Here is a 26,072-nt window from a genome sequence, read left to right on the forward strand (position 1 = left end):
GAGGGGGCGGTGCTGGGGGGGCTGGTGTCACCGCTCAGCTGCCAGTTTGAAATAATGTCGGGAAGGAGGCGCATCGGGGACCCGGAGGTGAGAGAGCGGAGCGCGGGGGCCGCGTCTGGGACCGGGCCCGGGCGGGGATCCCGGGGGACTGGTCTGGCCCCGATCCTGAGGGGAGTGAGAAACGAATCCCAAGGGGCGGGGGCCCCAGGGGCCGCGCTGGAGGATCCCGGGGGGGGGGGGTGAGAAATAAATTCGTGGGAGGCGGGGAACAAACCCTGAGACCTGGGGGCTGGTCCTGGGATTGGTGCTGGATCATCCCGGGGCGGGGGGGGTGTGTGTGTGTGAAAAATGAAGCCCCTGGGAGGGGGAGCTCAGGGCAAGGGGGCTGAGGCTGGATGATCCCGGGAGAGGGGCTAGAGGTGGAAGCAGATTCAGGCAGGAATCCCACGGGTCCCTGGAGGAGCTGGGAGAGGTTTCTGGGGGGAGGAAGGTGAACATTGCCAGCAGACGGGTGGGGGGGGGAGCGTTGGAGGGAGAATCCCCTGGGGGGCCCTGTGCTGCGGCCTCTTTGTATGGGTGAGGGGGAGAAATTATACTGTGGGGGAATCCTGAAATGGAAGTTGAGAGCTTAAAGGGTTTTCCTTCTTTTACCCCAGAGCAAGGGGCCTTGAGGTGTTTCACCATCAAACAAGCTTGCTGACTGAGGTACTGAGGCCATTTAAAATGAGTTCAGGCTTTCTCTGGCTATAGTTATCTGTAAGGGATGTGGGGCCCAGCTCCGTGTCCCCCCTGTACACATTTTTTTCTACAGCTGTTTAGGGCCCTTCCAGAGAGACTGGTTGAAGCAGTCTCACTAAAGGGCTGCAGCAGCTGCAGCCAAAACATGGCAACATAGTCAAGGCCTGTCTTTTTTCCACCCCTAAACAGTGTTTGACCAAAAGAATTCCACAGAATCCTAAATATCAACACATAAAATCTCGCCTTGACACAGGTAAGTGAAAATATCACCTTGTGTAAGAATCAGCTAATCGGATGTCAAATTATACCCAAGTACGTTATGTTACACCTCTAACTGCCTGTGTTCAGCCAGCTATTTAAAATTTGCACTGAAATAACTTCAAATTTTTGGTCATAATTGGAACCTTTCAACTGACTGTTGATGTCAGACCCTTGATGTAACAGTGCTCGGTAAAATTCATGGCCCTGACTTTTCTAGTGTATCCTTTTTATAGATGCTATTGTTTTACCCATGATTTGAAATTACAGCTAGTATTTTAATGGCCCCTGTTAGATTTCTCCTTTCCATTTCCCCATCCTTTTCCTTGCTAACACAGAATTATATTTTGTGCATTTCATGTGACTCGTCTGATGATTTTTTAAATGTCTTAAGTAATGATGCTTCCACCACTTTCCCTTGTAAATTATGCCACCAGTTAATAGGTTCCTGTTAATTTTTTTCCTGATTATACAACCTAAACTTTTGCACCTTCATTTTCATTCCACTACAACTAGTTATGCCCCATTGGACCATCCTAAGTTATTTTCTTGCCTTGTTTTTTCATGATTTGAATACTTGTAGATATATCATGTTACCCTCTCCACTATCTTAGCTGTCATTTAATAGCCAGGGTCTACCTATTGTGTGATGGGTTCTTTACAACTCTTGAGTTGTAGTCTTAACGCTAGCGTACATATGTGGTCTAGTTCAAACAGGCTTTATTTTGGGGAAGTTCTGTGTATGGCATGTGTTAGAAGTTGCAGGTCAGACTAGATGACAGTCGTCCCTTCTAAAATAAATGCACAACTGGGGGAGCGGGAGAAGGTGGGATGAGTTCCCATGTGACTGACTATAGAAGTTATGATCATATATCATCTTTAGCTGTCATGAAGTGATCCATCCAGTCCCAACATCTGGCATTCAGAGGCCTAGGGACACCCAGAACATGGGGTTGCATCCTTGACCATCTTGGCTAATAGCCATTGATGAAACTATCCTCCTTCTCTGGATTCTTAAGAATCTAACCTTGGTCCTTTTATCTTTTCCCATTATGAAATGTCATTGGATGCTGATTCTAGGGCAGATACTCCCGAATGCATCTCTCTCAAATGAGTATAATATGCTAGAAATTATTAAAGCGTCACAATGTAAGAAACAAAACAAAAGGCAGGTAAAGAATTAACTAAATGCTAGGCTTTAAGGGGATGGGTCTTCAATATCTCCAGATTTTCCTCCGTTAAAAGGACCCAAATTTCACACAGTCACTTCTTGACCACACAATATTTCCAGTTAACAAATGCGTCAAAGACTGAACTCTTTGACTTGTATGAGTGCCCTTTTTATCTACCTTTTCAGCCCATCTCAGACCTTGTCTTGGGAGCAAATCTAAAAATCTAACCTCATTTCCCAATTCTTTTCCTCCACCACCTCATCTCTATTGTCTCAAATCCCACATCAGAACTTTCAGGATACTTCCAGGATTAGTTTTCTTCTTGAGCCTGTTTTCACCTAAATCCCTATTTGTATCTTAATTGTTTTCTTATCTTAACTGTTGCAAATGCTCTGTTAATAGTCTTCCTTTCACTCCTCTAAGGGATCTAGAATGCAGAAGCCAAGTTAACACTGGAAACAGGACTATATTGCTTAACCTTCAGTGTCCCCTGTCCATCTCAGGATATGTCCACACTAGAAATGCTAAGCGCTGCTGTAGCACTGTAGTATAGATGCTCTCTACAGCGAAGGAAGGAGTTCTTCTGTCACTGTAGTAAATCCACCTCTCTGAGAGGCAGTTGCTAGGTTGATGACCTAGCAATTCCTACTCCATGGCTTTGGTTGGCTTAATTACATTGCACAAGGCATGAAATTTTTCACAGGCCTGAGCAATGTAGTTAAGTCAACCTAACTTTGTAGTGTAGACCAGTCCTCGGGTTATGGCTCTGTCTAAGCTATAGATGCTACAGTGGCACAGCTATGGCACTGCAGCTGTGCTGCTGTAGCACTGTAGTGTAGACACTTTTGCTATGGCGACAGAAATGGTTTCCCATTGCTGTAGTTAATCCACCCCCGCAAGAGGCAGTTGCTGTCTTCCATTGACCAAGTGGTGTCTACGCTCGGGCTTAGGTCAACTTAACTATGTCTCTTGGGGGGGTGTGGTGTGTGAATTTTTCACACCCCAAGCAATGTACATGGTTCGACCTACTTTTCAGGTGGAGACCAGACCTTTGAATGAAATTAAAAAATATTCTCCTGGTAGAGATCAGACTTGCTCCATCTGACATAGTATAAACTGTGACTGTATCCGAGGGGCTCCAGACACTTAAGATATTTATTATAAACTATGTATGTTATGGTAGTGCTTAACAAACCTTGAATACTGAACAAACACATAGAAAGACAGAGTTCCTGCCTTAGGCGCTGACTTCAGCTCCTGCCGGTGGGTGCTCGTCCCCCTTCTGCCCCCGGCCCCGCCCCGACCCCACCCCTTCCATGAGGCCCTGCCCCACTCCCATTCTAACCCCTTCCCCAAAGTCCCCGCCCCAACTCCACCCCCTCCCTGCCCCATTCCAACTCCTTCCCCAAATCCCGGCCCCGCCTCTTCCCCACCTCCTCCCTTAACGTGCCACGTTCCTGCTCCTTCCCCCCCCACCAGAGAGGCCAAACAGCGGCCAAATGGAGGCGGGGGAGGAGGTGGGGTGGGAAGGGAGGGGAGCTTGGCTGCCGATGGGTGCAGAGCACCCACTAATTTTTCTCTGTGGGTGCTCCAGACCCAGAGCACCCACGGAGTCAGCGCCTATGGTTCTTGCCCAAGAAACCATAGAATCTAAATTGAGACATGAAACATCTAAACTTCAGTCCCTCTGTGAGGTAGGGGTAAGTAGCATTGGGGAAAATTCTGATTCATTAATTGGTGTAAATGAAGAGTAACTCTGGAAGTCAAGGAAGCTACTCTGCATTTACACTGGGGTAACAGAGCAGAATCTTTCGCAGTAATACTTACCCCTATGTCACAGAGTAATGAGAGAGAAAACGACTTAGAAGTAGTGGTCAGAGCCAGGAATAGAACCCCGAAGTTGTGACTCCCAGTCCCCTCCTCAAATCACATTGTAGATGTCCCAGATAACATCCTTTGTAACGATCACGTCTCCATTCTGCAAAGCATTGCCAAAACCACGTGTGCTTTTAATTGGCTGGGGAATTCTGGGTGGAACCAGTAGTCTGCACACAAGCCCTCTCAGCACTTATAAGCGTGCTGCTGTTTTGGTTGGCAGACTGGATGCCTTTGTATCACTTTACTGCAAATTCTTCTAATAAATTAAGCGGAATGCTCGCTGGCTTACTGCATAGCAATTAAACACATCCTTTAAAAATAAGGTTGTGCGAAACAATTTGAGTTCCTGCTAGCCACTGAGCCTCCCAAAGACCACCTCCTCCCAAGTATTTACAGGCTTAGACCTACTGAGCACTGCCCATTCTGTGGATGCTTGCCTGCGTCAGTTCAGCCTGTTTTCTGTCTGACTTGGCTGTTCAGCTAGACCCCTCACCATGAGAGATGTTTATTAAGAGGAGAAACTCCTTCCTTGTTCCTTTTTGGTATTGGGCGGACTCATCATGGTAAGGAGGGAGCTGGTGCAAGCATTGCTTCTCCCAGAGTTGCTAGGCTGCTAGAATCCAGTCTTCTCCCTTTATAAGCGTTTAATAAGCATTCATGTTATGAAAACTCTTATTATAAAAACAATCTGTTACAAAGTGCTTGTTTTCTGTTGTAGGAAACAGCCTGACCAAATACATTGAGAAATTGGAAGAGATCAAGAGAAGTGAGTAACGTATGCGGAGTGGAGGTTAACTCAAGGGGTTTGTTGAAAGGTGCACAGTGAATCCTGAACCCTTCATTGTGAGTGGTGTAATCTGCTCTTGGGACCTGTGCCCAAATCCCATTAACTATAAATAGGTGCTGTAAGCATTCAGAGGGTGTGGTGCAGAGATAGTGTACCAAAATCTCTTTTGGATATCTACCCTGTTTCTGCATCTAGCACCTTTAATTTCCCAATGTGATTACCAAAAGCCTTTACAGTTAGGCTTTTAAATTAAGCACCAGAGCAGAGAGTTCTGGGAGCTAATCCAGAAACAGTCAGATGTCTGGTGCACATTGCATTACCGAGGACAAATGCGGATAGATTGTGGGAGGGAGGGACCAAGTACAAAGAATTCTGCAGATGGAAAAGACAAGTTCAGGACTGGCTTGGTGATGAGGGACCTTAGTAGTCTAGTACTGTTCCTGTGGTGCTGTAGACAACGATCTACATTTATTCCTAAAGCCGCCCTGGCCAGGCTTAGAAGGACATGTGTTATTTATGCCCAAACTCCTGTTTTTAGGTTGTATGTTGGCTTGTGCTCGCTTCTCCCAAAACCTTGGAAATTGTCTTTTCTTCTTCTTCCTCAAACCATAATAATTCCTTCTCTCTTCTTCCTCTCCTGCCCTTGCTCTACTGGATTATCTGTACACCACGGCCACTAGAAGGTGACCTTACACACATTTGGACAGGTCTGCCAACTTGCGGCTCCGGAGCCACATGCGGCTCTTCAGAGGTTAATGTGCGGCTCCTTACCTAGGCACTGATTCCAGGGCTGGAGCGATAGCTGCTAACTTTCCAATGTGCTGGGGGCTCACTGCTCAACCCCCTGCTCTGCCCCAAGCCCTGCCCCCACTCCACCCCTTCCCCCAAGGCCCCTGCCTTTTCCCCTGAGCCTGCCATGCCCTTGCTCCTCCCCCCCATAGCCTCCTGCGCAGGTGAAACAGCTGATTGCAGTGGATGGTGGGGGGGGGCACTGATTGTTGGGGGCTGCTGGCAGCCAGGAGGCGCTGGGGGCTGGGGAGCTGATGAGGGGCTGCTGACGTATTACTGTGGCTCTTTGGCAATGTACATTGGTAAATTCTGGCTCCTTCTCAGGCTGGCCACCCCTGTTCTATCCAGTAAAGGCAGTTTTAGATTTGATAGACAAACTGTTCCACAGGAGTGGTAGGAGGTAATTGTATTAACCATAGTGAACCTAAGCCGATTGTAAATGGCATAACTAAAATACCTCTTTCTACAGGAGCTATCTGTAATCTCTTTAGAGTTAAATGGCTTTTGTTTCTACTTCAGCTGGTTGTGTGCTTGAACTTGAGGCCTTGATTCTGATATAGTTAGACTTTTAACAGGACACTTTGTTAAAAAGTAAATGAGCCGTGTTCATCCCTGTGTAAACCCACTGAAGTCAGTGGCATTATTATGAGGTGAATTTGCTCCAGTATATCTTAACTCTGTAGATTTTGAAGCTGATGAAACCCTAACTACTCCTCACCACTTAGTGTCTTTCTGTTGCATTTCACTTAGTTTGGCCAGTGAAACTAGGCTAGTCGTTGTCACTTTCTATTTCTGGTCAGTTTTGCTTTCTTGTTCTCAATCTCCAGCACTGCTATAAATGCATGGGCAGGCAGGAAAATTATTTAAATCCAAATAACCCTGCTTTTATTGAGAGGTGAAGAAAAAAGTCACAAAACACTAAGGTCATTAGGATTTTGTATGCCCATTTTCAGGGTTTTTTAAAACTATTTTATGCTGTCCCTTTAACATTATAAAGCTCAAATTACAAGGGAGATCACATATCTGAAATACAAAAGTGTTGGTTGCTGATTTGGTAAAAAAATGTTCTTTCACTTTTTGCTCCCTCTTCTTTGTTTTTAGTTGTGAGTCTCTTGGTAAAACAAAAAGGAAAATTATCTTGTTTCACACTATCCTTTGTTGACCAATTGACTCAGATTTCAGTATGTACAAAGCAGTGGCAATCCAGTGGTATCTGTACCACAAATCTTGTTGTGTTGCTGTCTTCAGTTTTAAACTCTGCTGTGAATCTAATTTCCTTTTGTGCTGAAGGCATCTTGTTTAAATCCCAGTTCTAGAGTACAGTAGAGGTTTTCTCATCACATTTCTGCTGAATGGGCACCTTGTGTTCCTGGGAAATTTAGAAACGTTTTCCCCCTTGATTTCTCATGGATAGATGACACCAGTTGGACACAACATCAGATGCCTAGAACAGTCAATTCTCTGTCTCTTGTGTAACTTGAGAGAGTCAGACTCAATACTGTCAACCTGCTGGAAAATCAAAACTGATAAGATAGCTGAAACTCTGATTTTAGTCCTTTGAAGCAGAGACTTGAGAGAACCTGCTGCAAGATCTGATCCATTCTTAAATATATATTGCTTCGCTCATTGCTGAAGCCCAGGGAAACAAGGCTTTGTAAATATTCAGCAGGATAGTTACAGTTTAATACCAGATCCTTGATTCATAATGTCAGAAAATCGAAATGGATCTTCCGAGTCAGAGCCAGGTACGTAATGTTGATATTGCAATCAGAAGCAGCATTTTCCTGCGCTTTCTGCTGTTCAGTGCAAGTCCCCAACAAAATATTTGATATGATTTGCTCCATTTCAGATACAGATTTGGTAAAAGTGATAGTCCTCTGAGCTCATATGAACTGCTAGGGGGTAGAACGAAGTCGTAAAGATTTGTGACAGTTTCTTTTTTTGTAAATAAACTTGGTTTGAATAAGATTAAACACCATCCAGTAGTTGCAATATGTAATTACTGTATTAGTCATTATGATACAAAAAATAAGGATCCGTTGACTTTTATACATAAGTCTTCAAAACCTTTTTCTTAAACTATAATTGGGCTTTATCTTCACTTCTTTCATCCAGACAACTGAACTGAGGGAGGGATCATCTCCGAGCCATGGCTGGGGATCTCAGCCTTGGGAGACAAATTACATTGACTTCAGGGGTTTTGAGTTTTGTTGCATCAGGCAAGAGAAGCAAAAGCTGTTCAGAAGAAAGATGTTTCCATTAGTTGTGAGTCATGTTGGTGTTTAGGACACTGGCTAATAAGAATGGAGGTGTAGGAGGTGGCTTAATGGTCTAAGCATAAGACTTGAAACATCTAGTCTCGCTGGAACCACAAGGGTCACCCCAGTCTTTCATATGTCCAAGGTAGCTCATTTCACAGGATTTATCTTATGTGAAGATTTTTCATATGAAACTTTATAACCAAGGTTTTGAAGGCATGTTAATGGATCCCATGGTCACCTTTGTAAGAGGGTTTCAAGGTTTTACACCTGTATTTTCTTTTTTTCTGCTCTACTTTGGCACAGACCAGTATGGGGCACTTAGGACCTAGTAATTACTCTCCATGTTTCAACAGATCTCGTGTAGGGCAGGATGCTGAATTTGTGGACTCTTCCTGCTCTAGGGTAGTGGAAATTGCTCTGCCAAATCTCCCCCAGGAAGTGTGTGTTTGAGAGTAAGCAAATAGCGAGGATAGAGAATGTTTCAAATTGTGTATGCAAAAGCTGGTGGGGATGCTCTTGGGGTCTGTTTTATGTGACCGTCAGGCTGAAAGGTGCCCTGGAGATTGAAGGGCAATTATAGGCACTGGCAATGCAAGACTTCTCCCCACTCCATATGTAGCCAGGACCTATGGATTGTGAGGGGAGTTCAGTCTCCATGGCCCACAGTCTCCATAGTCTTCTCAACCGAGAGGATGTCGGCAAGAGAGCTGACTAGTACTAATTCTGTTGGTGATCTTGTGGTGTCTGCTGGGATCTGGATTGAGACTCGGCAAATTCCTTTACATAAACCATGGAATAGTCAAAAGATGGTAGCAATTTTAAGTCCCTAGCAGTCTGGATTTGATAAAGGGTCTGCATTACATTATCAGTGCCCAGCTGGAGTGAGATTTCTGGGACATGTTCTTAAAATTATTAACATCCTTCTGATGGTGATTCCCTGACCTGTGACTTCAGTGGGGAAGAAGTAAAGGAATGGAGGAATGATTGGCCCTATTTTGGTTTTCTTAAAGGGCTACAGCCCATAGAGTGTGGATGAGGGAAAGAAACATGGGTTTTGAGTGTTTAAAAAGCTGTGTGCATAATAATCTTTTGTAACAGTTGCAGACCCTAGAGACGGTAAAGCCTTATTAGGACATCTGGTGCATCCCCCCTGCCAGTGCAGGGTTGTTCTTACTGGACAGTCTCCAGTGTTCTGTCCTGTCTAGTTTTAAATGCCCCAAGGAAGGAGGCTTCTACAGCTTCGCTTGGGAGACTTTCACATCCTAACAGATTCACATCAAGAAGTTCTTCCTGATACTCATCTTACATTTTCCTTTCTTACCTTTACCCCACTACTCCTCTTGTATCACACTAAAGATTTTCTCTCCTCCTTTCTATGGAGGCTTCTCTGTTCACTGTTATATTGCCCCTCTTAGTCATGTCTTAGCCAGATGATCTATATTTAGCTCTGTTAATCATTCTTCATAAATCAATCCCTCTGATCACTTTTGTGGCTGTTAGAGAGCTTGCCTAGTCCTTACATACAATTAGTCCGATATCCTTCTGGTAACAAGGGTTCCAACCCTGAATGCGGTATCCCCATCAGAACTGTGTAATGTTCACTTGTCTGTACTCTAGTGTCTCGTGAGAATCGCACTCTTCTGTAGATTGTCATACTGTCATAACCAGTGGGGTCCCAGATTTGATTTTTATTGAAAATAAAGTAGGAAAACCTGAAGCATTTTCACCAATCAATTATAGTATGCAAATTATGACTTGTACACAGCAGTTTCTTAAACTTAGACCCATCCCCTACCTCAGAATACTTGTCATCTAACTCTGCTATAAACAACGCATGGGATAAAAATTTAGGTCGTAGGGACATTGTCTGTGGCTCAAGAGGCTTTGCAGCAGCAATGGGTTTGAACCGAACAGCAGGGGAGATTAGCTCACCGAAGGTAAGGGGGGCTTGTGGGGAAGGAGTCTGACTGGTGCAGTGTCCTTTCTTCTCAGACCTGCCATAAGAATGCTGAATTTGTGAACTCTTCCTGCGCTGGAATAGTGGAAATAGCTCAACCAAACGTCCCTCAAGAAATGTGTATTTAGAGTAATAGGTCAGGATCTGTCCGAGGTGTAAATTCTTTTGGACCTTCAGGTTTGTTCTGACCTTCCCATCAGTTACAGCAGCCTGTATCACCCAGAAATTCTAGCCTCTTTATAGGTTCGGTTGTGTGCTAATGGCTCTCGCTCATTCTCATCATTTTGATGCTGTGAATGGATGTGGGAAAATACATACTCTTTCTTTCTGTTAAAGATTACAGATACAAAAAAGATGAGCTATTCAAGAGGCTGAAAGTGACTACTTTTGCCCAGCTGGTACGTATGACTATTTCCCAGCTGGCTTCTGAACATTGCCTGCTTGTGATGAGGTTCTTGTTAGCCCCACTCTTATATTGTGACTAATGTTATTTTTGTTGCACTTGAAGCTTTTTCTGGAGGACAGGCTGTTGCCATTGTTCCCCTGTACACGCTTGTTTTTTATATCAAGTAAATCACTTAGGCCATAACTTCTAGAGCTGAGCACCCTTCGCTGCAACTGAAGTCAATGGAAACTCTGAGCTGTCAGCACTTATATGGAGCTTCTGAATTAGTGAATGCTTTAGAACACTCAGTTCTGTCCATCTCTAAAATGAGTTTGTAATAATAATGCACCCTTCGTAAGGTGCTTAGAGATTGCCTAATGAATGGGGCTGTAAGTGGTTTAAACAAAGTAGTCACTGCATGTAGTGCCCAGTTGAAATCATAACTCTAAAAGACTGGAGGGTTGTTATGTTTAGAGGTTTTTGTGTGTTTCTTTGTGGAAAAATGCAACATACCAATGAAGTAAAATATTAAATGAAACAAAGCATGATCAGAAAGTACAGAAGCCAGAGAACATGGGCCAAGGTAACTAGTAAAAACCTGAAAGGGAAGACTCCTTCCCCTCCCCTTCCTAAAGTAGAACATAAATTTGCTTTGGTAGAGGCCCCCTCCTTCAATCCTTATATAGGATTAGTTCCACTACCTTCAATAGGATTACATGTATGAGTGAGGCGTGTAGGGTTGGCCCCTGATTTATGAATGCATTATATTATATTAAATAAGGTTTCTTGCACGATTGCAGATTAATGCTACAAGTCTTTTTCGCTGAGCTAGTGAAGGCTCTGCAATGTGTAGATCACAACTTAGAGGTAACGTTCTATAAATGTCAGAACCCGCTATGATTTTCAAGGGATACGTCTATGGACTCTCTGGGGTCTCTTCATTCTGAAGCTGAGTGGCTTTTTGTTTTAATTAAGATGTGAGACCTCTGTGTGACGTGGGGGCATGGAGTCACATTCGCAACCTTGGCCCAACAGAGAGGATGTCCTCACTCCCTGTGTTCTGATGTGCAGAATGCTCTGATTATTTGAAAAGCCAGTGCTGCTGCCCCTGCTCCAACAAGACACTGGTACCAGGTTTATTATTGTTTCCTACAGGTCATCCAAGTTGCTTCTCTATCTGATGAAACATTAGAAGTGTCAGCTGAGGAGATCCAAAAGCTGGAAGGTAATGATATTTATTGTAGGAATGATGAGACACGCTGAATTGCAGTGTTTGAACTTGAGCTGTGTCCTCTGATTCTGGAGTTCAGTGTCTTAGAAAACATCATGCTTGCAAACTCACTTGACAACTTGCTAAATTTTGTCTAATTGGAGAGAAAAACAGTTTTAGTCTGCAGCTGTTTTGCTGTGTGCTATGAGCTAATTAAACTAAGCAGGTTTGGATCTGGTCAGTTCTTGTATAGGAAACTTCCCACTATGGCACTCTTGGGAGTAGTGTTGCTGGCCCAGTACATGGCCCTTTTGTTACTGAAGCAGGTATTGCTTTTTGGATAATAATTAGAACTGAGGTCCTGAGCCACTAATGATCACATGGCCCCTTTTAGAAAGATTGGGGTGCTGGCCCTACTATTGTGATCATAATTCTCTGGTACAGAATGTGTTTGGCTGATTTTCCTGGTAGTTTCTGTTGGATATGTGCTTCTTTATACACTTCCTTTCAAGCTTCTTTTAAAAAAAAAAAAAAAAAAACCCCAGAGCATCCCCCTAACCCCCTGTTCTCCTGTCTAGTGTTGCAGGTTGCCATAGGGGGCAGCATTTCAGTAGTGGGAGAAGGATCCTTATACCTAGTAGGAATGGGCCTGACTTACAAAATCAAGGTCTAGATGCAAAATTCTCCCAGTGTTCTGAGATGTGGCTCCTGGTTTTGATTTGGCCCATTACAGAGATGAAGTACTAATGGTGAAATTTAGATACATGTCCAAACTTCCCCCAAGTTAAGCCATGATGAGATCTGGGGTTTGGTTCAGGACCAGTGCTTAGATTTTTTTTTTTTTTTTTTAATGACTCTTTTTGGGATCCTTTGAGAGAGCATGGTGCCTTAAATGTAAGGGATTAATAGCAAACACCAAATCCTGCTACACACATGCTTCCAAGAATGGAATTTGGTCTTTGAGTTTACAAATATGTGAGTCATTCATGCACAAGCAACTTACTTTTCCATTACCTTTTTGCCCTTTTAGATGGTGATACTGTTATTTCAGAAACTGATGCTGAGCTCACAGCTGGGACTAACGGGAAAGGAAGCCCCACAGAGAAGCCAGCCAGTCCAGTCCTGTTCATAAACAACACGGGAGCAGGGGAATCGTATCGGTCTACTCTGCAAAGGTACCTGATAGCAATGCACAAAGAACGGCTTTCCTCTCCCACCTACTATATTGCTCCTATTTCCCCACCAGCTGTGGTACACTCCACCTGTCCCTTCCAAATGTCTTGTATAAGAAGTCTCAGTTTTTCTGGTACTGTAGATGGCTGCTTTCATGGACTTGTCATCAGTTAACAGCTAATCCCAGTGAGATCTCAAGTGACTCAGACACCATCTTTTGTCAGAATCATTTGTTTGCAAAGAATTCATTGTTGCACTTCTAGTCATTGCAAAACATCCCCAGTAGCATGTTCGGTTTGGAGTTAGAAATCCTAACGCCACAGACTTGGGGTTGCAGTGGGAGGCAGAGCTTTTCAGGTTTGAATCCTGGCCTGGATGGTAGGGACTGGAAGCTGTTACCATCTGGCAGCTGTCCAGTGACCGACCTGAAAAGAGATCGTGTGACTCAGTCCAAATCCTGCTGTTCAAGAATCTGCATTACAAACTGCCACCACCAAACTAAAACTAATGTGTCCTTGTTGATGGTCTTAATGGAAGTGCTAGTGATTGGATCATGGAAATTGAGCTCTCGTCTTTTCTAGATGTGGTCCCTTCCAGGTCTGAGGCATATTAGAAAGAAGTAGGGGGGAATCTTGTACCACCACTACCCATAGTCTGTCTGGGTTAATGGAGGATTTGATCTCCAAGGCTGTCAGGCTGGTACCTTGTGTATCTTGGCTATCAATCAGCCTATCTTGAATAGGACCCAGTGGTATGATCACCATGTAGATCTTCAGTCTTGAGCATCTCGCCTCCAGCTTGGTGATGGCATGTACAATCTGTGCAGCATGCTGCTTGCAGAGAATAGGCAAATAATTTACTGTGAATGAACTACCAAAATCTCCATTTTGGTAACCTACTGAAGTACTAGAACTTTTAACCACTCTCCCCTTAGCAAATGATGCAGCACACTCTTTCAGAAAACCTTCTCTGAAAGGGGCCTTGCTGTGTTTCAGAGGTACTGAGTACTCCCAGACCAGCCGCTGAGACTGTGGGAGTGCAGAACCTCTGAAAATAAATATCCTAGATTTTTAAGAAGTAATCGTAAGGAAAAATCGTAAAATCTGATCTCTAGCTGTTCACTTGACTCCTTAAGTTTATTAATGAATTTTGAAGAAAGGTGGCAATAGCCTTTTCAATAGTCTTGTGTGATAACTTGTTGTGTTAGGTTGTGAATGGATCAGAAAGAAACTGAAAAGTATCCTGATCTTAATACAGAGGAACAGAAGTGCTTACAGAAGGAGAACTTGCATCAAAATCTGCTTTCTTTCCTTTTGTAGTGTGATCAGTGGTGTAGGTGAACTAGACATAGGCAAAAACCTGCGGAAGAAACCTGATGCTAATGCTAAAGACACTAACGCCAAAGATCAGCCTTACCCCGACTGCCCGTTCCTGCTGCTTGACGTACGAGATCGAGATGCGTATGACCAGTGTCATATTGTTGGAGGTAAGGGAGGGGATCACTGCAGGATTCTCTGAACCTCGATCAGTGTCAGCTGCTTGCATAATATGTTCAACACTTCTTGCCCCAAAGATGGGCCTCAATGAATGCAGCAGGATGACCCTGCAAAATGAAAATCGAGACAGCCTCAATGTCTGTGATTAGAAAGCAAAATAAACCAACATAAGCAGAAAAGGAAACTGGCGGGGTGGGGTGTGAGGCGGGATGATGGATGGACTCCTTAGTTTGAGAGATCCCAAAGACATTGTCTCCACTATTTCTCCCAAGCAGCCACTCTTATAGCCTCTCCTCCTCCCTTCCCAAAGCACCTGGGCAGGAGAAGGGAGTAGCTGAGTTGAAATTAACCCTATCTTCACTGCAAACCAGGCCTCTGTACTCTGACAGGTCCTAATCAGGTCACTCTAGGCTGTTTGGTAGCTGTTCATTCCCTAACCCCTTTTTCTCCTGTATCTGCAGCTTATTCCTACCCTATCGCAACGCTGTCTAGAACCATGAATCCTTATACGAATAGCATTCTGGAATACGTATCCTTTTTAAAGCGTGGGTGCTCTAGAGAGTCAATGTTTTGGCAAAGAAACTCCGTGACTTCTGCATTGACTGAACACCGAGCCAACTCCTGCTCCCATTACATTCAATGGGAGTTTATCTGGGACTTCAAGAGGGGGCATGATAGGGTCATCCCATGCTGACGGTGATTTACCTGATGTTAGGTTTCTGTGTTACAGCTGTAAAATGCAGGTACTAAGCACCTGTCGTTTGCAAAGCCCATTGACTACAGTGGGAGCTGTGTGCGTGCTGCAGCTCTCAGGATTAGACCATTTTGTGCTGATGTGTGGGCCAAGACTTGAACAGCTTGGATGGCTACCCACTGCTGATGCTGAGGTGCCACACTCGTTGGCTGAGGCATTAAACGGTGCTCCATTTGCTTCCCCACAGCAGGGGTTAGCCTTTCTCTAGAGAGTTTAGGATTAAGTGGGCAATATCTCAAACTATTGACTTCCATGCCCACAGGGGGAAGGGATGGCTGTGTGTAGACCTCACTTCTTACTGCCAACTTCTGTGTTTCTACATTAACCAGCAGAAGGGTGGTGGCACAGGTCAGACTGGCAGAGGATTTTCCCCTTCCTCTGCAGGATGGGGTACGGGTCAGTTGCTAGGATCATCTGGGTATCTCTCACTAAATCAATTCCCTGCCATTGCAGGGGCCTTGGGCACTGGTGCACCTCTGTCCCTCCTGCTTGCTGCCTGTAGCACACGATGGGTTAGTCTCCTGAAGGGTGTTATACTTTGGTCTAACTCTGGTGGTTGGTCTGAGTGTGGCAGAGGCTGGATGGCGTCAATGGCCTGTGATATCCAGGAGGTCAGACTGGGTGATCTGGTTGTCACTTCTGGCCTTAAATTCTATGGGCTTGTTTACACTTGAAATGCTACAGTGTAGACGCTACCTATGCCGACAGGAGGGGTTCTCCCATTGGCACAGGTAATACCGCCTCTTGGGGAGCTGGATCTGGGCTTCTGTCAACCTAGTGCTGTTTACACCAGGGGTTAGGCTGGCTTAACTACGTTGCCCAGGGGTGTGGATTTTTCATACCCCCTGAGTGGCATAACTTTTTAGTGTAGACCAGGCCTATGACTCTAGGATTACTCTCAGGGCTTGAGTCCCAGCATGAGAAAGTGATTTTTGCCTTTCCTTGACTAAGAGTCCCATCCACTTGCAAAACTAGAATCAGTAGGGGTGGGGGAAGCTTTTGAGCTTGGTAATAGACAGGAGATTGGGAGTTCAAGCCCAAACTTTTTGGCTGCTTTCAAATCATAGAAGATTAGGTTTGGAAGAGACCTCAGGAGGTCATCTAGTCCCAATCCCCTGCTCAAAGCAGGACCAACCCCAACTAAATCATCCCACCCAGGGCTTTGTCAGGCCGGGCCTTAAAAACCTCTAAGGATGGAGATTCCACCACCTCCCTAGGTAACCCATTCCAGTGCTTCACCACCCTCCTAATGAGCTAGTGTTTCCTAAGATCCAGCCTGGACCTCCCCCACTACAACCTGAGACCATTACTCCTTGTTCTGTCATCTGCTACCACTAAGAACAGCTGAGCTCCGCCCTTTTTGGAACCCACCCCCCCCTTCAGGTAGTTGAAGGCTGCTATCAAAACCCCCCTCATTCTTCTCTTCTGCAGACTAAATAAGCCTAGTTCCCTCAGCCTCTCCTTGTAAGTCATGTGCCCCAGCCCCCTAATAATTTTTGTTGCCCCCCGTTGACTCTCTCCAATTTGTCCACATCCTTTCTGTAGTGGGGGCCCCAAACTGGACGCAATACTCCAGATGTGACTCACCAGTGCCGAATAGAGGGGAATAATCACTTCCCTCGATCTGCTGGCAACGCTCCTACTAATACAGCCCAATATGCCATTAGCCTTCTTGGCAACAAGGGCACACTGCTGACTCATATCCAGCCTCTCGTCCACTGTAATCCCCAGGCTAATCATGTCAATTTGTCTCTGCCACTTATGTAGCATCAAGAAGATGACATCAGACATCCAATTCATGTTAAGTTTAATAAAAAATATACAGGATCTTTAACATCTCTGCCTATCAGAAAAATGCACATGGGAAGATTATCATCCTGTATGATGATGATGAGAGACTCGCCAGCCAGGCTGCCACTACCATGTGTGAGAGAGGCTTTGAGAACGTATTCATGTTATCTGGAGGTGAGGGGGATTTCCTTTTGCATCAGAAATGTGGGAACTTGGCTTAAAATTGAGAGCTGGGGGCGAGGCTTGCCCGAATTAAATGATGAGATGTGGGGCTAGAGCGAAGTACACGGCTCTGTCTGTGTGTTCCAGTCCTGGCCAACAAAGCCATGGCTGTTCCAGTCTTGGGCCTCTCTTAGCCAGAGACTGCCATCAATTTGGCTTGGCTTTGGCAAGTGTCTCCTAGGCTTTGTCTGCATTGAAGATTTTAAGGAATTCTTTCACCCGCTGGGAATTCTAGACTGCCATGTTCGTACCCCTGTGACATCCAGCCCTGCTCAGACCAGGTCAAGAGGACGTGGGATCTTTTTTTTTTTTTTAAAACGCTGATATCTGGTCTATACCAAATGCTTTTCTAGGGCTGGTGGAAGAATGCCCTGCACATCCTGCTGCTCCTGCCATTGCTAGCAGCACTGGAGAGGCACTTGTGCTAAAGTAACAGTGGGAATAATCTCTGATATCCTTGGTGTAAACAAGGGTTGGGGGGGATAATATATAGTCATGCAACTTGTTTTCACTTGCCCTAAAATAGGTCATTCTTTAACCCAAGTCACCAGTGGTGAAAGGCTGGTGTCAAATCCATCCCACCGCTGAGGGCCCACTTTGATTCCACGATTTATAGTGTCAGCACCATGTAAATAGCTTTTACCAAGAACAGCCTGAGACAGCTAGCCTCTGTGTGTTCTAAGCAAATTGAAAAAGCCCATCACTTCAGGACCTAGGAATCCTGGCAGAGGTTGGCTCTCCTAGCTTCATTAACATCCCTTATATCAGTACCCTCCTGAAGAGCGTGTATGATAAGATGGGGGGGGGGGGAGGGGGCACTTAGACTTTTATTTTCCTTTTCATGCTTTGCATCATACATGTTTATTCCCTAAATAAGTTGCAGTCTCCAAAGCCCTTTTGAAAACGTGCATCTTGTAGCTGCTTCTTGAGACTTGCTGCTCCCAAGAGGAAACTCTAGGAGCTAATCCTGGAATGTGCTGAACCTCCAACTTCCACTGAAACCTGTGGCAGTCGAGGGAGCTCAGTACCTCTTGGAATATGACTCGAAATGCTCCAGCAGCTGAGAAGAGTGACCTCTATATAGGTGTCTCCTGAGCCTCACCTCATAGTTCCAGAGTAGTACTGTCAGTAGCTCTCCTCCTGCCGCTTCTGATCAGGAGATGAAAGTTAAGTTGAGTCTGACCAGTCACTGCAAATAACTGGCCATCCCTAACCATATGATCTGTATTGTCTCCAGGCCTGAAGGTCCTTGCACAGAAGGTCCCTGAAGGACTGGTCACTGGCTCATTCCCAACGTCTTGCCAGTTGGCAACCTACACTGGATCTGCCCGGAAAAGGGCCATCCCAAGAGGGACACCCGCACGTGCTGAGAATAAATGGAGATTTGCCGCAGAAGATCTACAAAAGATAGAATACTACCTGGAAGAGGAGCAGATCCCCTCAGATACTGCCAGTAAGACTCCTTGACAAACAGTGGGACTGCCCCTGAAGTCCTTATGCCTGCAAAACTCCCATAGACTTCCCCTGAGCTGGCTACAGCACCATTTTATACCAGCCCTCTGGGGAAAGGAAGTGCTTTTTCATACTGACCAGGGATTGTAGGCTGGAACCTGTGCCATGCTGATCCCATTGTGGACAGGGGCTTTTCTTGTGTGTATTTATAGAGCACTAAAACACCCACTGAAGACAATGGAAGCTTTGCCTGAGTAAGGACTTCAGGATTTGTCCCATAGACTATTAAAAATAATCCAGGGGCCAGGGGATTGGCCGGCACGTGCCACACCGCATAGTACCTGTGAGCCCTTATGACAATTTCCTGGTTTTCCCAGTTCATCCGGCCTTTCACTAAAGCAGTGCTGTATCACTCCTCCAGCTAGTTGCTGCACTAGTGAAAGGTCTGTGTGGGTGTAGGTCCGTCACAGGGATGCTGGGGGCAGCAGATCAGCAGGGTGTATATCTTTCAGATTGCTGTCTGTGCTCTGCAAGGAGCATCCCCAGCCTGCTCCGGAGTGTCAGAGAGGATTAAACCTTCCGAACGGCAGACTGAGTGCAGTGATGAGGGGACACCGTGCAGGTTTTAGGGGCCCCAGAATGATGTGGGAGGGTTTTCTGGGGAAAGGTGATGAGCCGGGCACAGACTGTGTGGGTGGTAACAAGCATAGCCATGGCAGTCATGCCGCACCATCCGCCTGGTCCACCTCAGACCCTTTGTGCAGAACTGTTTTCATCCCTTCCCCCTCCCAAGTGCAGGTGTAACATTGACAGACCCCGGTCGGTGGTAGGCGGAATTGAACCTTGGACCTCTGGAGCCTAGTGCATGAGCCTCTACCACGAGCTAAAAGTGAACTGGCTGTTAGCTAAGGCTGTAGAGCAGATTCATTAATCTCTCTCTAAGTGGTCTCTGTGCCACTAGATGGGACAGAACACCACACCCAGAAGGTGTGTGGGTTACACAGGCAGGCTGCCTCGCCTTAATGCTGGCATTGGGCAGTCTTGGGGCTGTAATGTGGTGTGATAGGTCCAGCTCTCTCAGTGCTGGGCCTGCATATTCCACACAGCCTGCTTCTCAGGGTATGTCTACACGGCAATTAAAAACCCGCAGCTGTCCTGTGCCAGCTGACTCGGGCTCTGGCTCGCAGGGCTGCTTAACTGCAGTGTAGAGGTTCGGGCTAGGAGCTCTCCCTCCCACTTCTCAGGGTCCTAGAGTCTGGGCTGTAGCTGAGCCTGAACATCTCCACTGCAGTTAAACAGCCCCGCGAGCCCAAGTCAGCTGGTGTCTAATTGCAGCGTAGACATTCCCTCTGTGGCAGGTCGCTGGCTCTAGAGCGAAGTACACGGCTCTGCCTGTGTTTTCCAGTCCTGGCCAACAAAGCCATGGCTGTTCCAGTCTTGGGCCTCTCTTAGCCAGAGATTGCCATCAATTTGGCTTGGCTTTGGCAAGTGTCTCCTAGGCTTTGTCTGCATTGAGGAAGCGTGAAAGTTGTGTTTGGTACCTGGGCTGTATCTCTGCCTGTCTGGACACAGTTAAAAATGACAGGGCAGGTTGTATCTGTACCCCAGTCTCTCACATCAGCCCTGACCCGGCTATCAGCAAAAGAAAACAAAACCTTTCTGTCTGATTGTCTGTTCAGCACAAAATCACGTGGGTTTCTGTTCTTCTTCCCCAGGCCGTCTTAGCCGTGCTTCCTCAGGCCGAGAGTCCAGGGCAACGGCTGTACGGAGCAGCCAGAACCTCCCCACCGCCAGCCCAGCTGGCTCCCTCGCCACCCGCTCCTTCAGCAGCAGCAGCCTCCAGAACAAGCCCTGGAAGTAAAGACTGTCTCTTTCCGTTGAATAAACGAATGTCCCGGTTCTGGGAACCCCTGATCAGTACATCCCGTTTGTCATTTTAGGAAGCTGCAAAGAGGAAAAATAAATCAATGATCTAACAACGGCAAGAGGGGTGGGATGTGGCAGGCTGACATTTAGTAGAAGAAGTAAAGGTATCCCTTTCCAAGACTGATCTAAAGGGATAACGTTGTTTTGTGAAAATGAACTTTTCCCCGAAGTCTCTGACCCGCAGAAGTGCGTCCATGAAATTTCTAATTTTAAAAAATGCCAGTGGAATCTGTGTTCCTAGAAAATATTCCCCCTGGGGTCTGGGATCTTAGTAATGCAGCGCTGTGCTAGCACATGAGAACCCGAAAGGTGGATAGACTAGCCACTGTCTGTAAACAAAAGTCTTGGTGTCGAGCTGAAATACAGAAATGGAGCAAATGAATAGCACAACTAGTGACAAGTGAGCAAGATACCAAAAACACCTTTTTTAACCGTCCCAAAGTGTTTGTAATAAGGGCATTCTTGTAAAGAATGTACAGAATGATGTTTCATCTGACAGTGGCCCTTTATCCACAGTATGTTTACAAAATATATTTGCATTTAAAATCTTTCTCCCCTCGTGTCCTGAGTATTCGGTCTCTGTTCTGTGTTCCATGCGGTGGGGTAGTGCTCTGGGTCTGAGCGAAGTGATGTAACGATGCGTTTCTTGTTTTGTGAATGAGATTAGAAGGTAACTTTGGGCATGGTGCTGAGGTGGGCTGAGCAAAACTCCGACTGACTTCGCTCACAGCAGGCGCTGACTCATCCGGCTTCAGGCTCTCCTAGTGAATTTCTGCTTGCAGAGCCAGGTTGCTGGTGACTGGAGTAGTGAAGAGAACCCCAGAGTGACTCTGGAGGAATGTCCTGGTCCTTTGTGGTGATATTTTCCTCATGACATTGCAGTGCTGAGTGAACTGATCACACAATGATCTGTCGTAAGGTCTCTGTCACAGCCCTGCAATGTCAAGCCTTCTTGTCATTGTCTGGTGACTCCCAGCCATTCTTCTCAACAGTGTTTTCTGCTCCCATCTTGGTGGCTGGGTGTGAGGGAGAAGAGGGTGTTCCTGGATGCTTGGAAGGATCCTGGCTTCTCCAACCCATTTGGTCAGTGAGTTGCTTTCTGCTGAGTCGTGTGTCGGAGTGGCATGGGGTGACTAGATGAACAAGGCTCATTCACTCTACCTGAGACCAGACTCCCACCTGGCATGTGGGTCTCAGTAATGCTCGCAGCTATTCTGAGCTGCAAGCTGAAGATGGCTGGTCTAGACAGTCTGAAGGGCAGATGTTAATGAGCCTGCTTTCCACGATGCATATGGATCACCTTAAAATAAGGTTAAGGGGCAGAACTCAAACTTGCCCTGCTGAGCTCCTCTGATGGAGCTTATGGCAGCAGGGCTTGGTCACTAGAGTAGTGAGGGGCTCTGCGTCTTAACTGACTAGTGGAGGCGTGAAACTATTGCTGTCTATTGCATGACTGTCTCTCTGCAGCTGCTGTCATAATAACTTCTTGGCGTTAGCGGGGCTAGAAAAAACTGTCCCCCAGTTGTCACAATGACATTCCACCAAGGCTCCCTGGTGGTGGGGGCTGCCCAGAATTTGAGGCCATGAATCTGGTGACTTTCTGGGAGCCTGAGGATTTGAATATAATGTGTATCAAAGCTTAAAACGCCTCTTAATCAAACACAAAGGGTCCCAAGCCAGCAGTATTGGCTTATGATTGCAGTGTCCTTGGTGACTGGCTAGAAGTTGTTTGGAGCCCACTAGCAGTAGAAACCTAGTTGATGTGTTGTCTTCACTCTACATAGGCTGTGTTTTGGGGACTCAGGGGACAGCCACTTGTGGACCCTGCTTTCTAGTTTTTACCTAGTGTATTGGTTGAATTTAGTCCAACTATTTTATTTTGTCCTTTAAAGCTTGCTGTCCTCTGGCTTCATCTACGCCAGAAAAATCAGACCCATAATTCACCACGGATAGTGCTCAGCTGGAAGTAGCAATAGCAGAAGTGCAAGTTTACACAGAGTGCTGGCATATTACCGCAGTGCTGCCTCACTCTACTCTGAGCCGGGTGAGTGATCAACGCTCTTGCACCCTGTCTACACTTCTGCTTCCATCCCTGGAAAATTGTGGGGGCTGAGATGTGATTTTGCTGGTAGGTTTAGATGGAGGGGAGAGGGTGTTAGTGGAGTGGGGTCAGCACTCATCTAACAGGGTGGTATTGGCCCTTGACTACATCAAATATAGGCAGCAGTTAAAGCCATGGAAGTAATTCCTTCAAGGCTCTTAATCTGAATCCTCATAGAAAGAGCGCTTGCTTGTTTAGGTGACTTTCCAGTGGCCAGGGATTGGTGCTCTAATGCTGATCCTGCTTAGCGCTGTCAGGGCCTGACTCTGCAATGTGGGAACTGTGGATGCTCAGAAGCTGCTAGTGACCTTCAAAAACCAAGCTGAAGAACACACCGCTCTGGCATTGTGCAGGATAAGCCCTACCTTGATCTTATTCCTCCTCTGTAGCAATCTGCCAATGTATGTGTATTGCCAACAGCAGCATGTCTTTAAGTGGTGTAAAGATTGTAAATAGATTCACTTCTCTTTCCTTCCTTAAAGAACTAGTTGGTGGCACTGGGACAGGGCATGTATGGAAAGGCGGCTCCCTGCAAACGGGCATCGTCTCACCTTTCTGAGAGAGGCTTTGTTGTCCTGTAGCATGCCAAAAATTCCCTGCTTTCGTTTCTGCCTTATAGCACTGACAGACCAATTTTTATTTAGTACGTGCAATCTGGGTGCTGCATATAGGCAAGTGCCACAAAAACTGCTGACAGCCCCGTGGATGCAGGATTTAAGCTGGCCACCTGGACCTGGCTTCCTACAGAGAAGGATGTGACAAGAGTCAGGGAGGTGGGCTGTGTGTGTACATTTTGTAGTCCTGAGCAGGAAAGCAGCCTTCTACACACAGCTCCCATGAATACAAACTATTCCCACACTCTGCTGGGATCAAATGTGCAAGGGGGCTCTGGACAGGGCCTGCTGAGTGGGGCATTAAAAGTGGGTTTCAGTTGCCAGCCAACACCTAACCCAGTACATCTTGCTCCAAGCACTTCTGAGACCCTATGCCACATTTGGCATTATTATACATTTTTAAATATATATATTTTTATATGTAACAAACCCTGATCCCAATTCATAAATTACAGCTCCACACTTCCCAAGGAAATCAGGAAGTTCCATTTTTATTTAGTCAGAAAGAAAAGGCTTTTTGAGTTTGTACAAATCCTTGACTGTCCAAGGATAGCCTAATACACTGGATTTCTACAGAGTTGACTTCTGTGTGTATCGGACAGTTGGGTTAATCAGATGTGCAGGATTTCAAGACTAGTTGAATTGGGACGGTGAATGTGAGGTACTATCTCTCTCTCTCTCTCTCTCTCGCTCTCCTTTCTGTCTAGCCATAGGAAGCAATCTGCTCAGTAAGTCTTACAATTGTATTAACTGGTCTTACCAGAAACCTGATAACATAAGTCAGACTATGTGAGAGGTAAGTAAGGTTTTGTTGGTCTGTTTCTGCACTTATTTATGTTTAACGAACCAGCTAGGCCATTGCATTTGCCAACTCTGATAGGCTTGTCTTTTATTTACTGATCAGTGATATTGCGAGTCAACTGGAAAGCAAAGTGTGGTTTGGTGGTCTGATCCCAGAACTGGGAGCCAGGGACTCCCAAGTACTCCTTGGGCAAGTCACTTAACTGCTTTCTGCCTCCGTTTTCCTATCTGTAAAAGGGGACTGATAATCCTTCCTTACCTTGCAGAGGTGCTATAAGGCTTTGTTATTTGATGTCTGTTGCAGGCTTTGAAAAGATTTTACTTGATATTAGGAAAGTGTCATAAAAATGTGAAGTATTTTACTAATTTTGAACATCAAGGCTAAAACTGACTCGTGCTGGTTTGCATGTTAGCTTGATGGGCTGCATTCATCACTCCCCTCCAGGCGGTAAGAGTCTTACTTTTTCACTCTATCATGAAATAAAAGCTTGAGCTAAATGGCATCTCATACAGAATCCAATCAGCTTTTTGCTTAAGACAGTTGACAATAATGTTGTGCCCCTAAAAATTGCTGCATCTGGTCAATGTTGTTGAATGTTTAAAATAAGAGTGGGGGGAGGGAATAAAGAGAATGTTTGTTAGTTACATGCTTAAAACACTGGGACCAATGCAACTTAAAAAGAACACATTTTATGTCTGAATACAAGGTATCTAAAGTGTGCAAGCATTCAAAAGGATTGTTACACACACACACACACACACGCACAGAGTAAAATTGGAGGGGAGGGGAAGGATAGAGTGTCTCAGTTGAAATCAAATAGTGATATTGAGGGAAAGGATTTTTATTATCCAGCTACAGTACTAGGGTCTGAAATCCCCTGTTGCCCTGGGCTACTAGGAAACTCTTTTCTGCATCAGAGGAAGAGTCTGAGCCAGTCAGGGTTGTTTAAGATCCTCTTAATCCTGTGCATCGAAGGAGGAGCTGATGAACGTATCTTCTTATCCTCTTATTGTCTTTGAGGGTTCATATGTTTTGCATCTTAGCTTAACTGTGTCATATGATTAGGTTGGTGCTTTTGTTTTGTTTTGTTTTCGGGGGGAGGAGGATGACACAGATTTCTATAGAGTCTTCTGGTTTTTAAATTGTTTGATTCAATAAAAAGCAAATGATGCAGGATGGCTGAGTATCGTTTTAATTGACTCTCTTTTTCTTTTTTTTTCTTAAGAGCTAACAGAAAAATCAATGTGGGGCACTAACTGCAGAGCCAGGGTGCCAAAAAGGGCCTTGGCTGGGGCTTTGCTCCAGCCCCACAGTGTGGCAGGGGAATTGATGGTGTGGGGAGAGGATCGTGCCAGAGACTGTTCTCTGTTTAGCATTTAAAAAAAATACAGCATAGGCAAGCTTTGCCCACCCGCATGCCTCAGTCCTAAACTCTAGCAATCTCTTTTTATGGGTGAGAGGAGTTAATTCTCTGATTAATATTTGTGAGATGTGGGCTTGCCCATTAAGAACTGAGCCTATCCGGCTTGCACTTAATGACTCTCGGCCTTTGCCAGCCTGTCCTGGCTTTGAACCAGCAGAGCAAAGGATCTAGCCAGCTCTCTGGTCTGTTACAAAGCAGGGCTCCAGTCTTGCTCCCTTGAGGCCCAATGGGACCAAGCTCAGTTCTTTACGTACGTTTAGATGAGTGGCTCATTGTAGATCAAAAACTAGCACCATTTTTTTAAGACTCCCGGTCAGTCCATTGTTAGCCCCTGCATTGTCTCCCAGGACACGGTGTGGACATCACTCTTCCTTGACACAACAGAGGATACTGATAAGTGATTGGATCTCAACATAAGTTTCCAGCTGTCATAAAGTCACTTGGAAAGCTGGACTCAAAAGAATTGTATCTTGGCATGATCAAGCTCACGTGCGTTGTGCGGAATGAACAGTGGGCCTGGAACTCACTGTAGCTTGGTTTCTCTTTGCCAGCAGTGCTTAAGAGTCCTAACATTACATGCCCAGTCACTAGAGACAGAAACGGCTCAGCAAGGAGTGGAATTATTCCTTTCCCTCTGTGACGCTGCACCCCATAATGCTTTATAGAAATATGCTTATGAGTGTAAATATGACATAACTGGAATATGTTTTATGCTAGATATGCCATGTAACAGATCTTTGAAAAGGTTATGATCTACTGAATATATTCATCTTATTCGTATGCACGTATCATTTTTATATCTGAAATTATGAGCGTTGGCTCTATGCTTGAATTTAAAGTGTTTGCTGTAGAAAGCCCATAAGGCAGATTTGGACAACATAGT

At 45.5% G+C, this 26,072-nt stretch overlaps 1 protein-coding gene across 1 annotated transcript; it reads left to right on the forward strand.

Moving 5' to 3' along the window:
* CEP41 (centrosomal protein 41) lies at positions 1 to 24,903 on the forward strand. The gene is made up of 11 exons (XM_074942724.1): positions 1 to 87; positions 928 to 991; positions 4,765 to 4,812; positions 10,177 to 10,238; positions 11,381 to 11,450; positions 12,466 to 12,610; positions 13,928 to 14,094; positions 14,566 to 14,633; positions 16,709 to 16,823; positions 18,109 to 18,324; positions 20,039 to 24,903. The coding sequence occupies exons 1-11, from the start codon at positions 55 to 57 to the stop codon at positions 20,182 to 20,184; spliced, it is 1,134 nt and encodes a 377-aa protein (XP_074798825.1). The 5' UTR covers positions 1 to 54; the 3' UTR covers positions 20,185 to 24,903.
* Positions 24,904 to 26,072: the final 1,169 nt, after the last annotated feature.

This window comes from Natator depressus, chromosome 1 (genome assembly GCF_965152275.1).
Source record: "Natator depressus isolate rNatDep1 chromosome 1, rNatDep2.hap1, whole genome shotgun sequence".
Lineage (NCBI taxonomy): Eukaryota > Metazoa > Chordata > Testudines > Cheloniidae > Natator > Natator depressus.

Bases quoted from the DNA above. Each gene is read 5' to 3' on its own strand.
- CEP41 (XM_074942724.1), top strand. From the start codon at position 55: ATGTCGGGAAGGAGGCGCATCGGGGACCCGGAG. The intron at 11,451-12,465 runs GTAATGATATTT...TTGCCCTTTTAG, and splicing joins GGAGATCCAAAAGCTGGAAG to ATGGTGATACTGTTATTTCA. The intron at 16,824-18,108 runs GTGAGGGGGATT...TATTGTCTCCAG, and splicing joins CGTATTCATGTTATCTGGAG to GCCTGAAGGTCCTTGCACAG.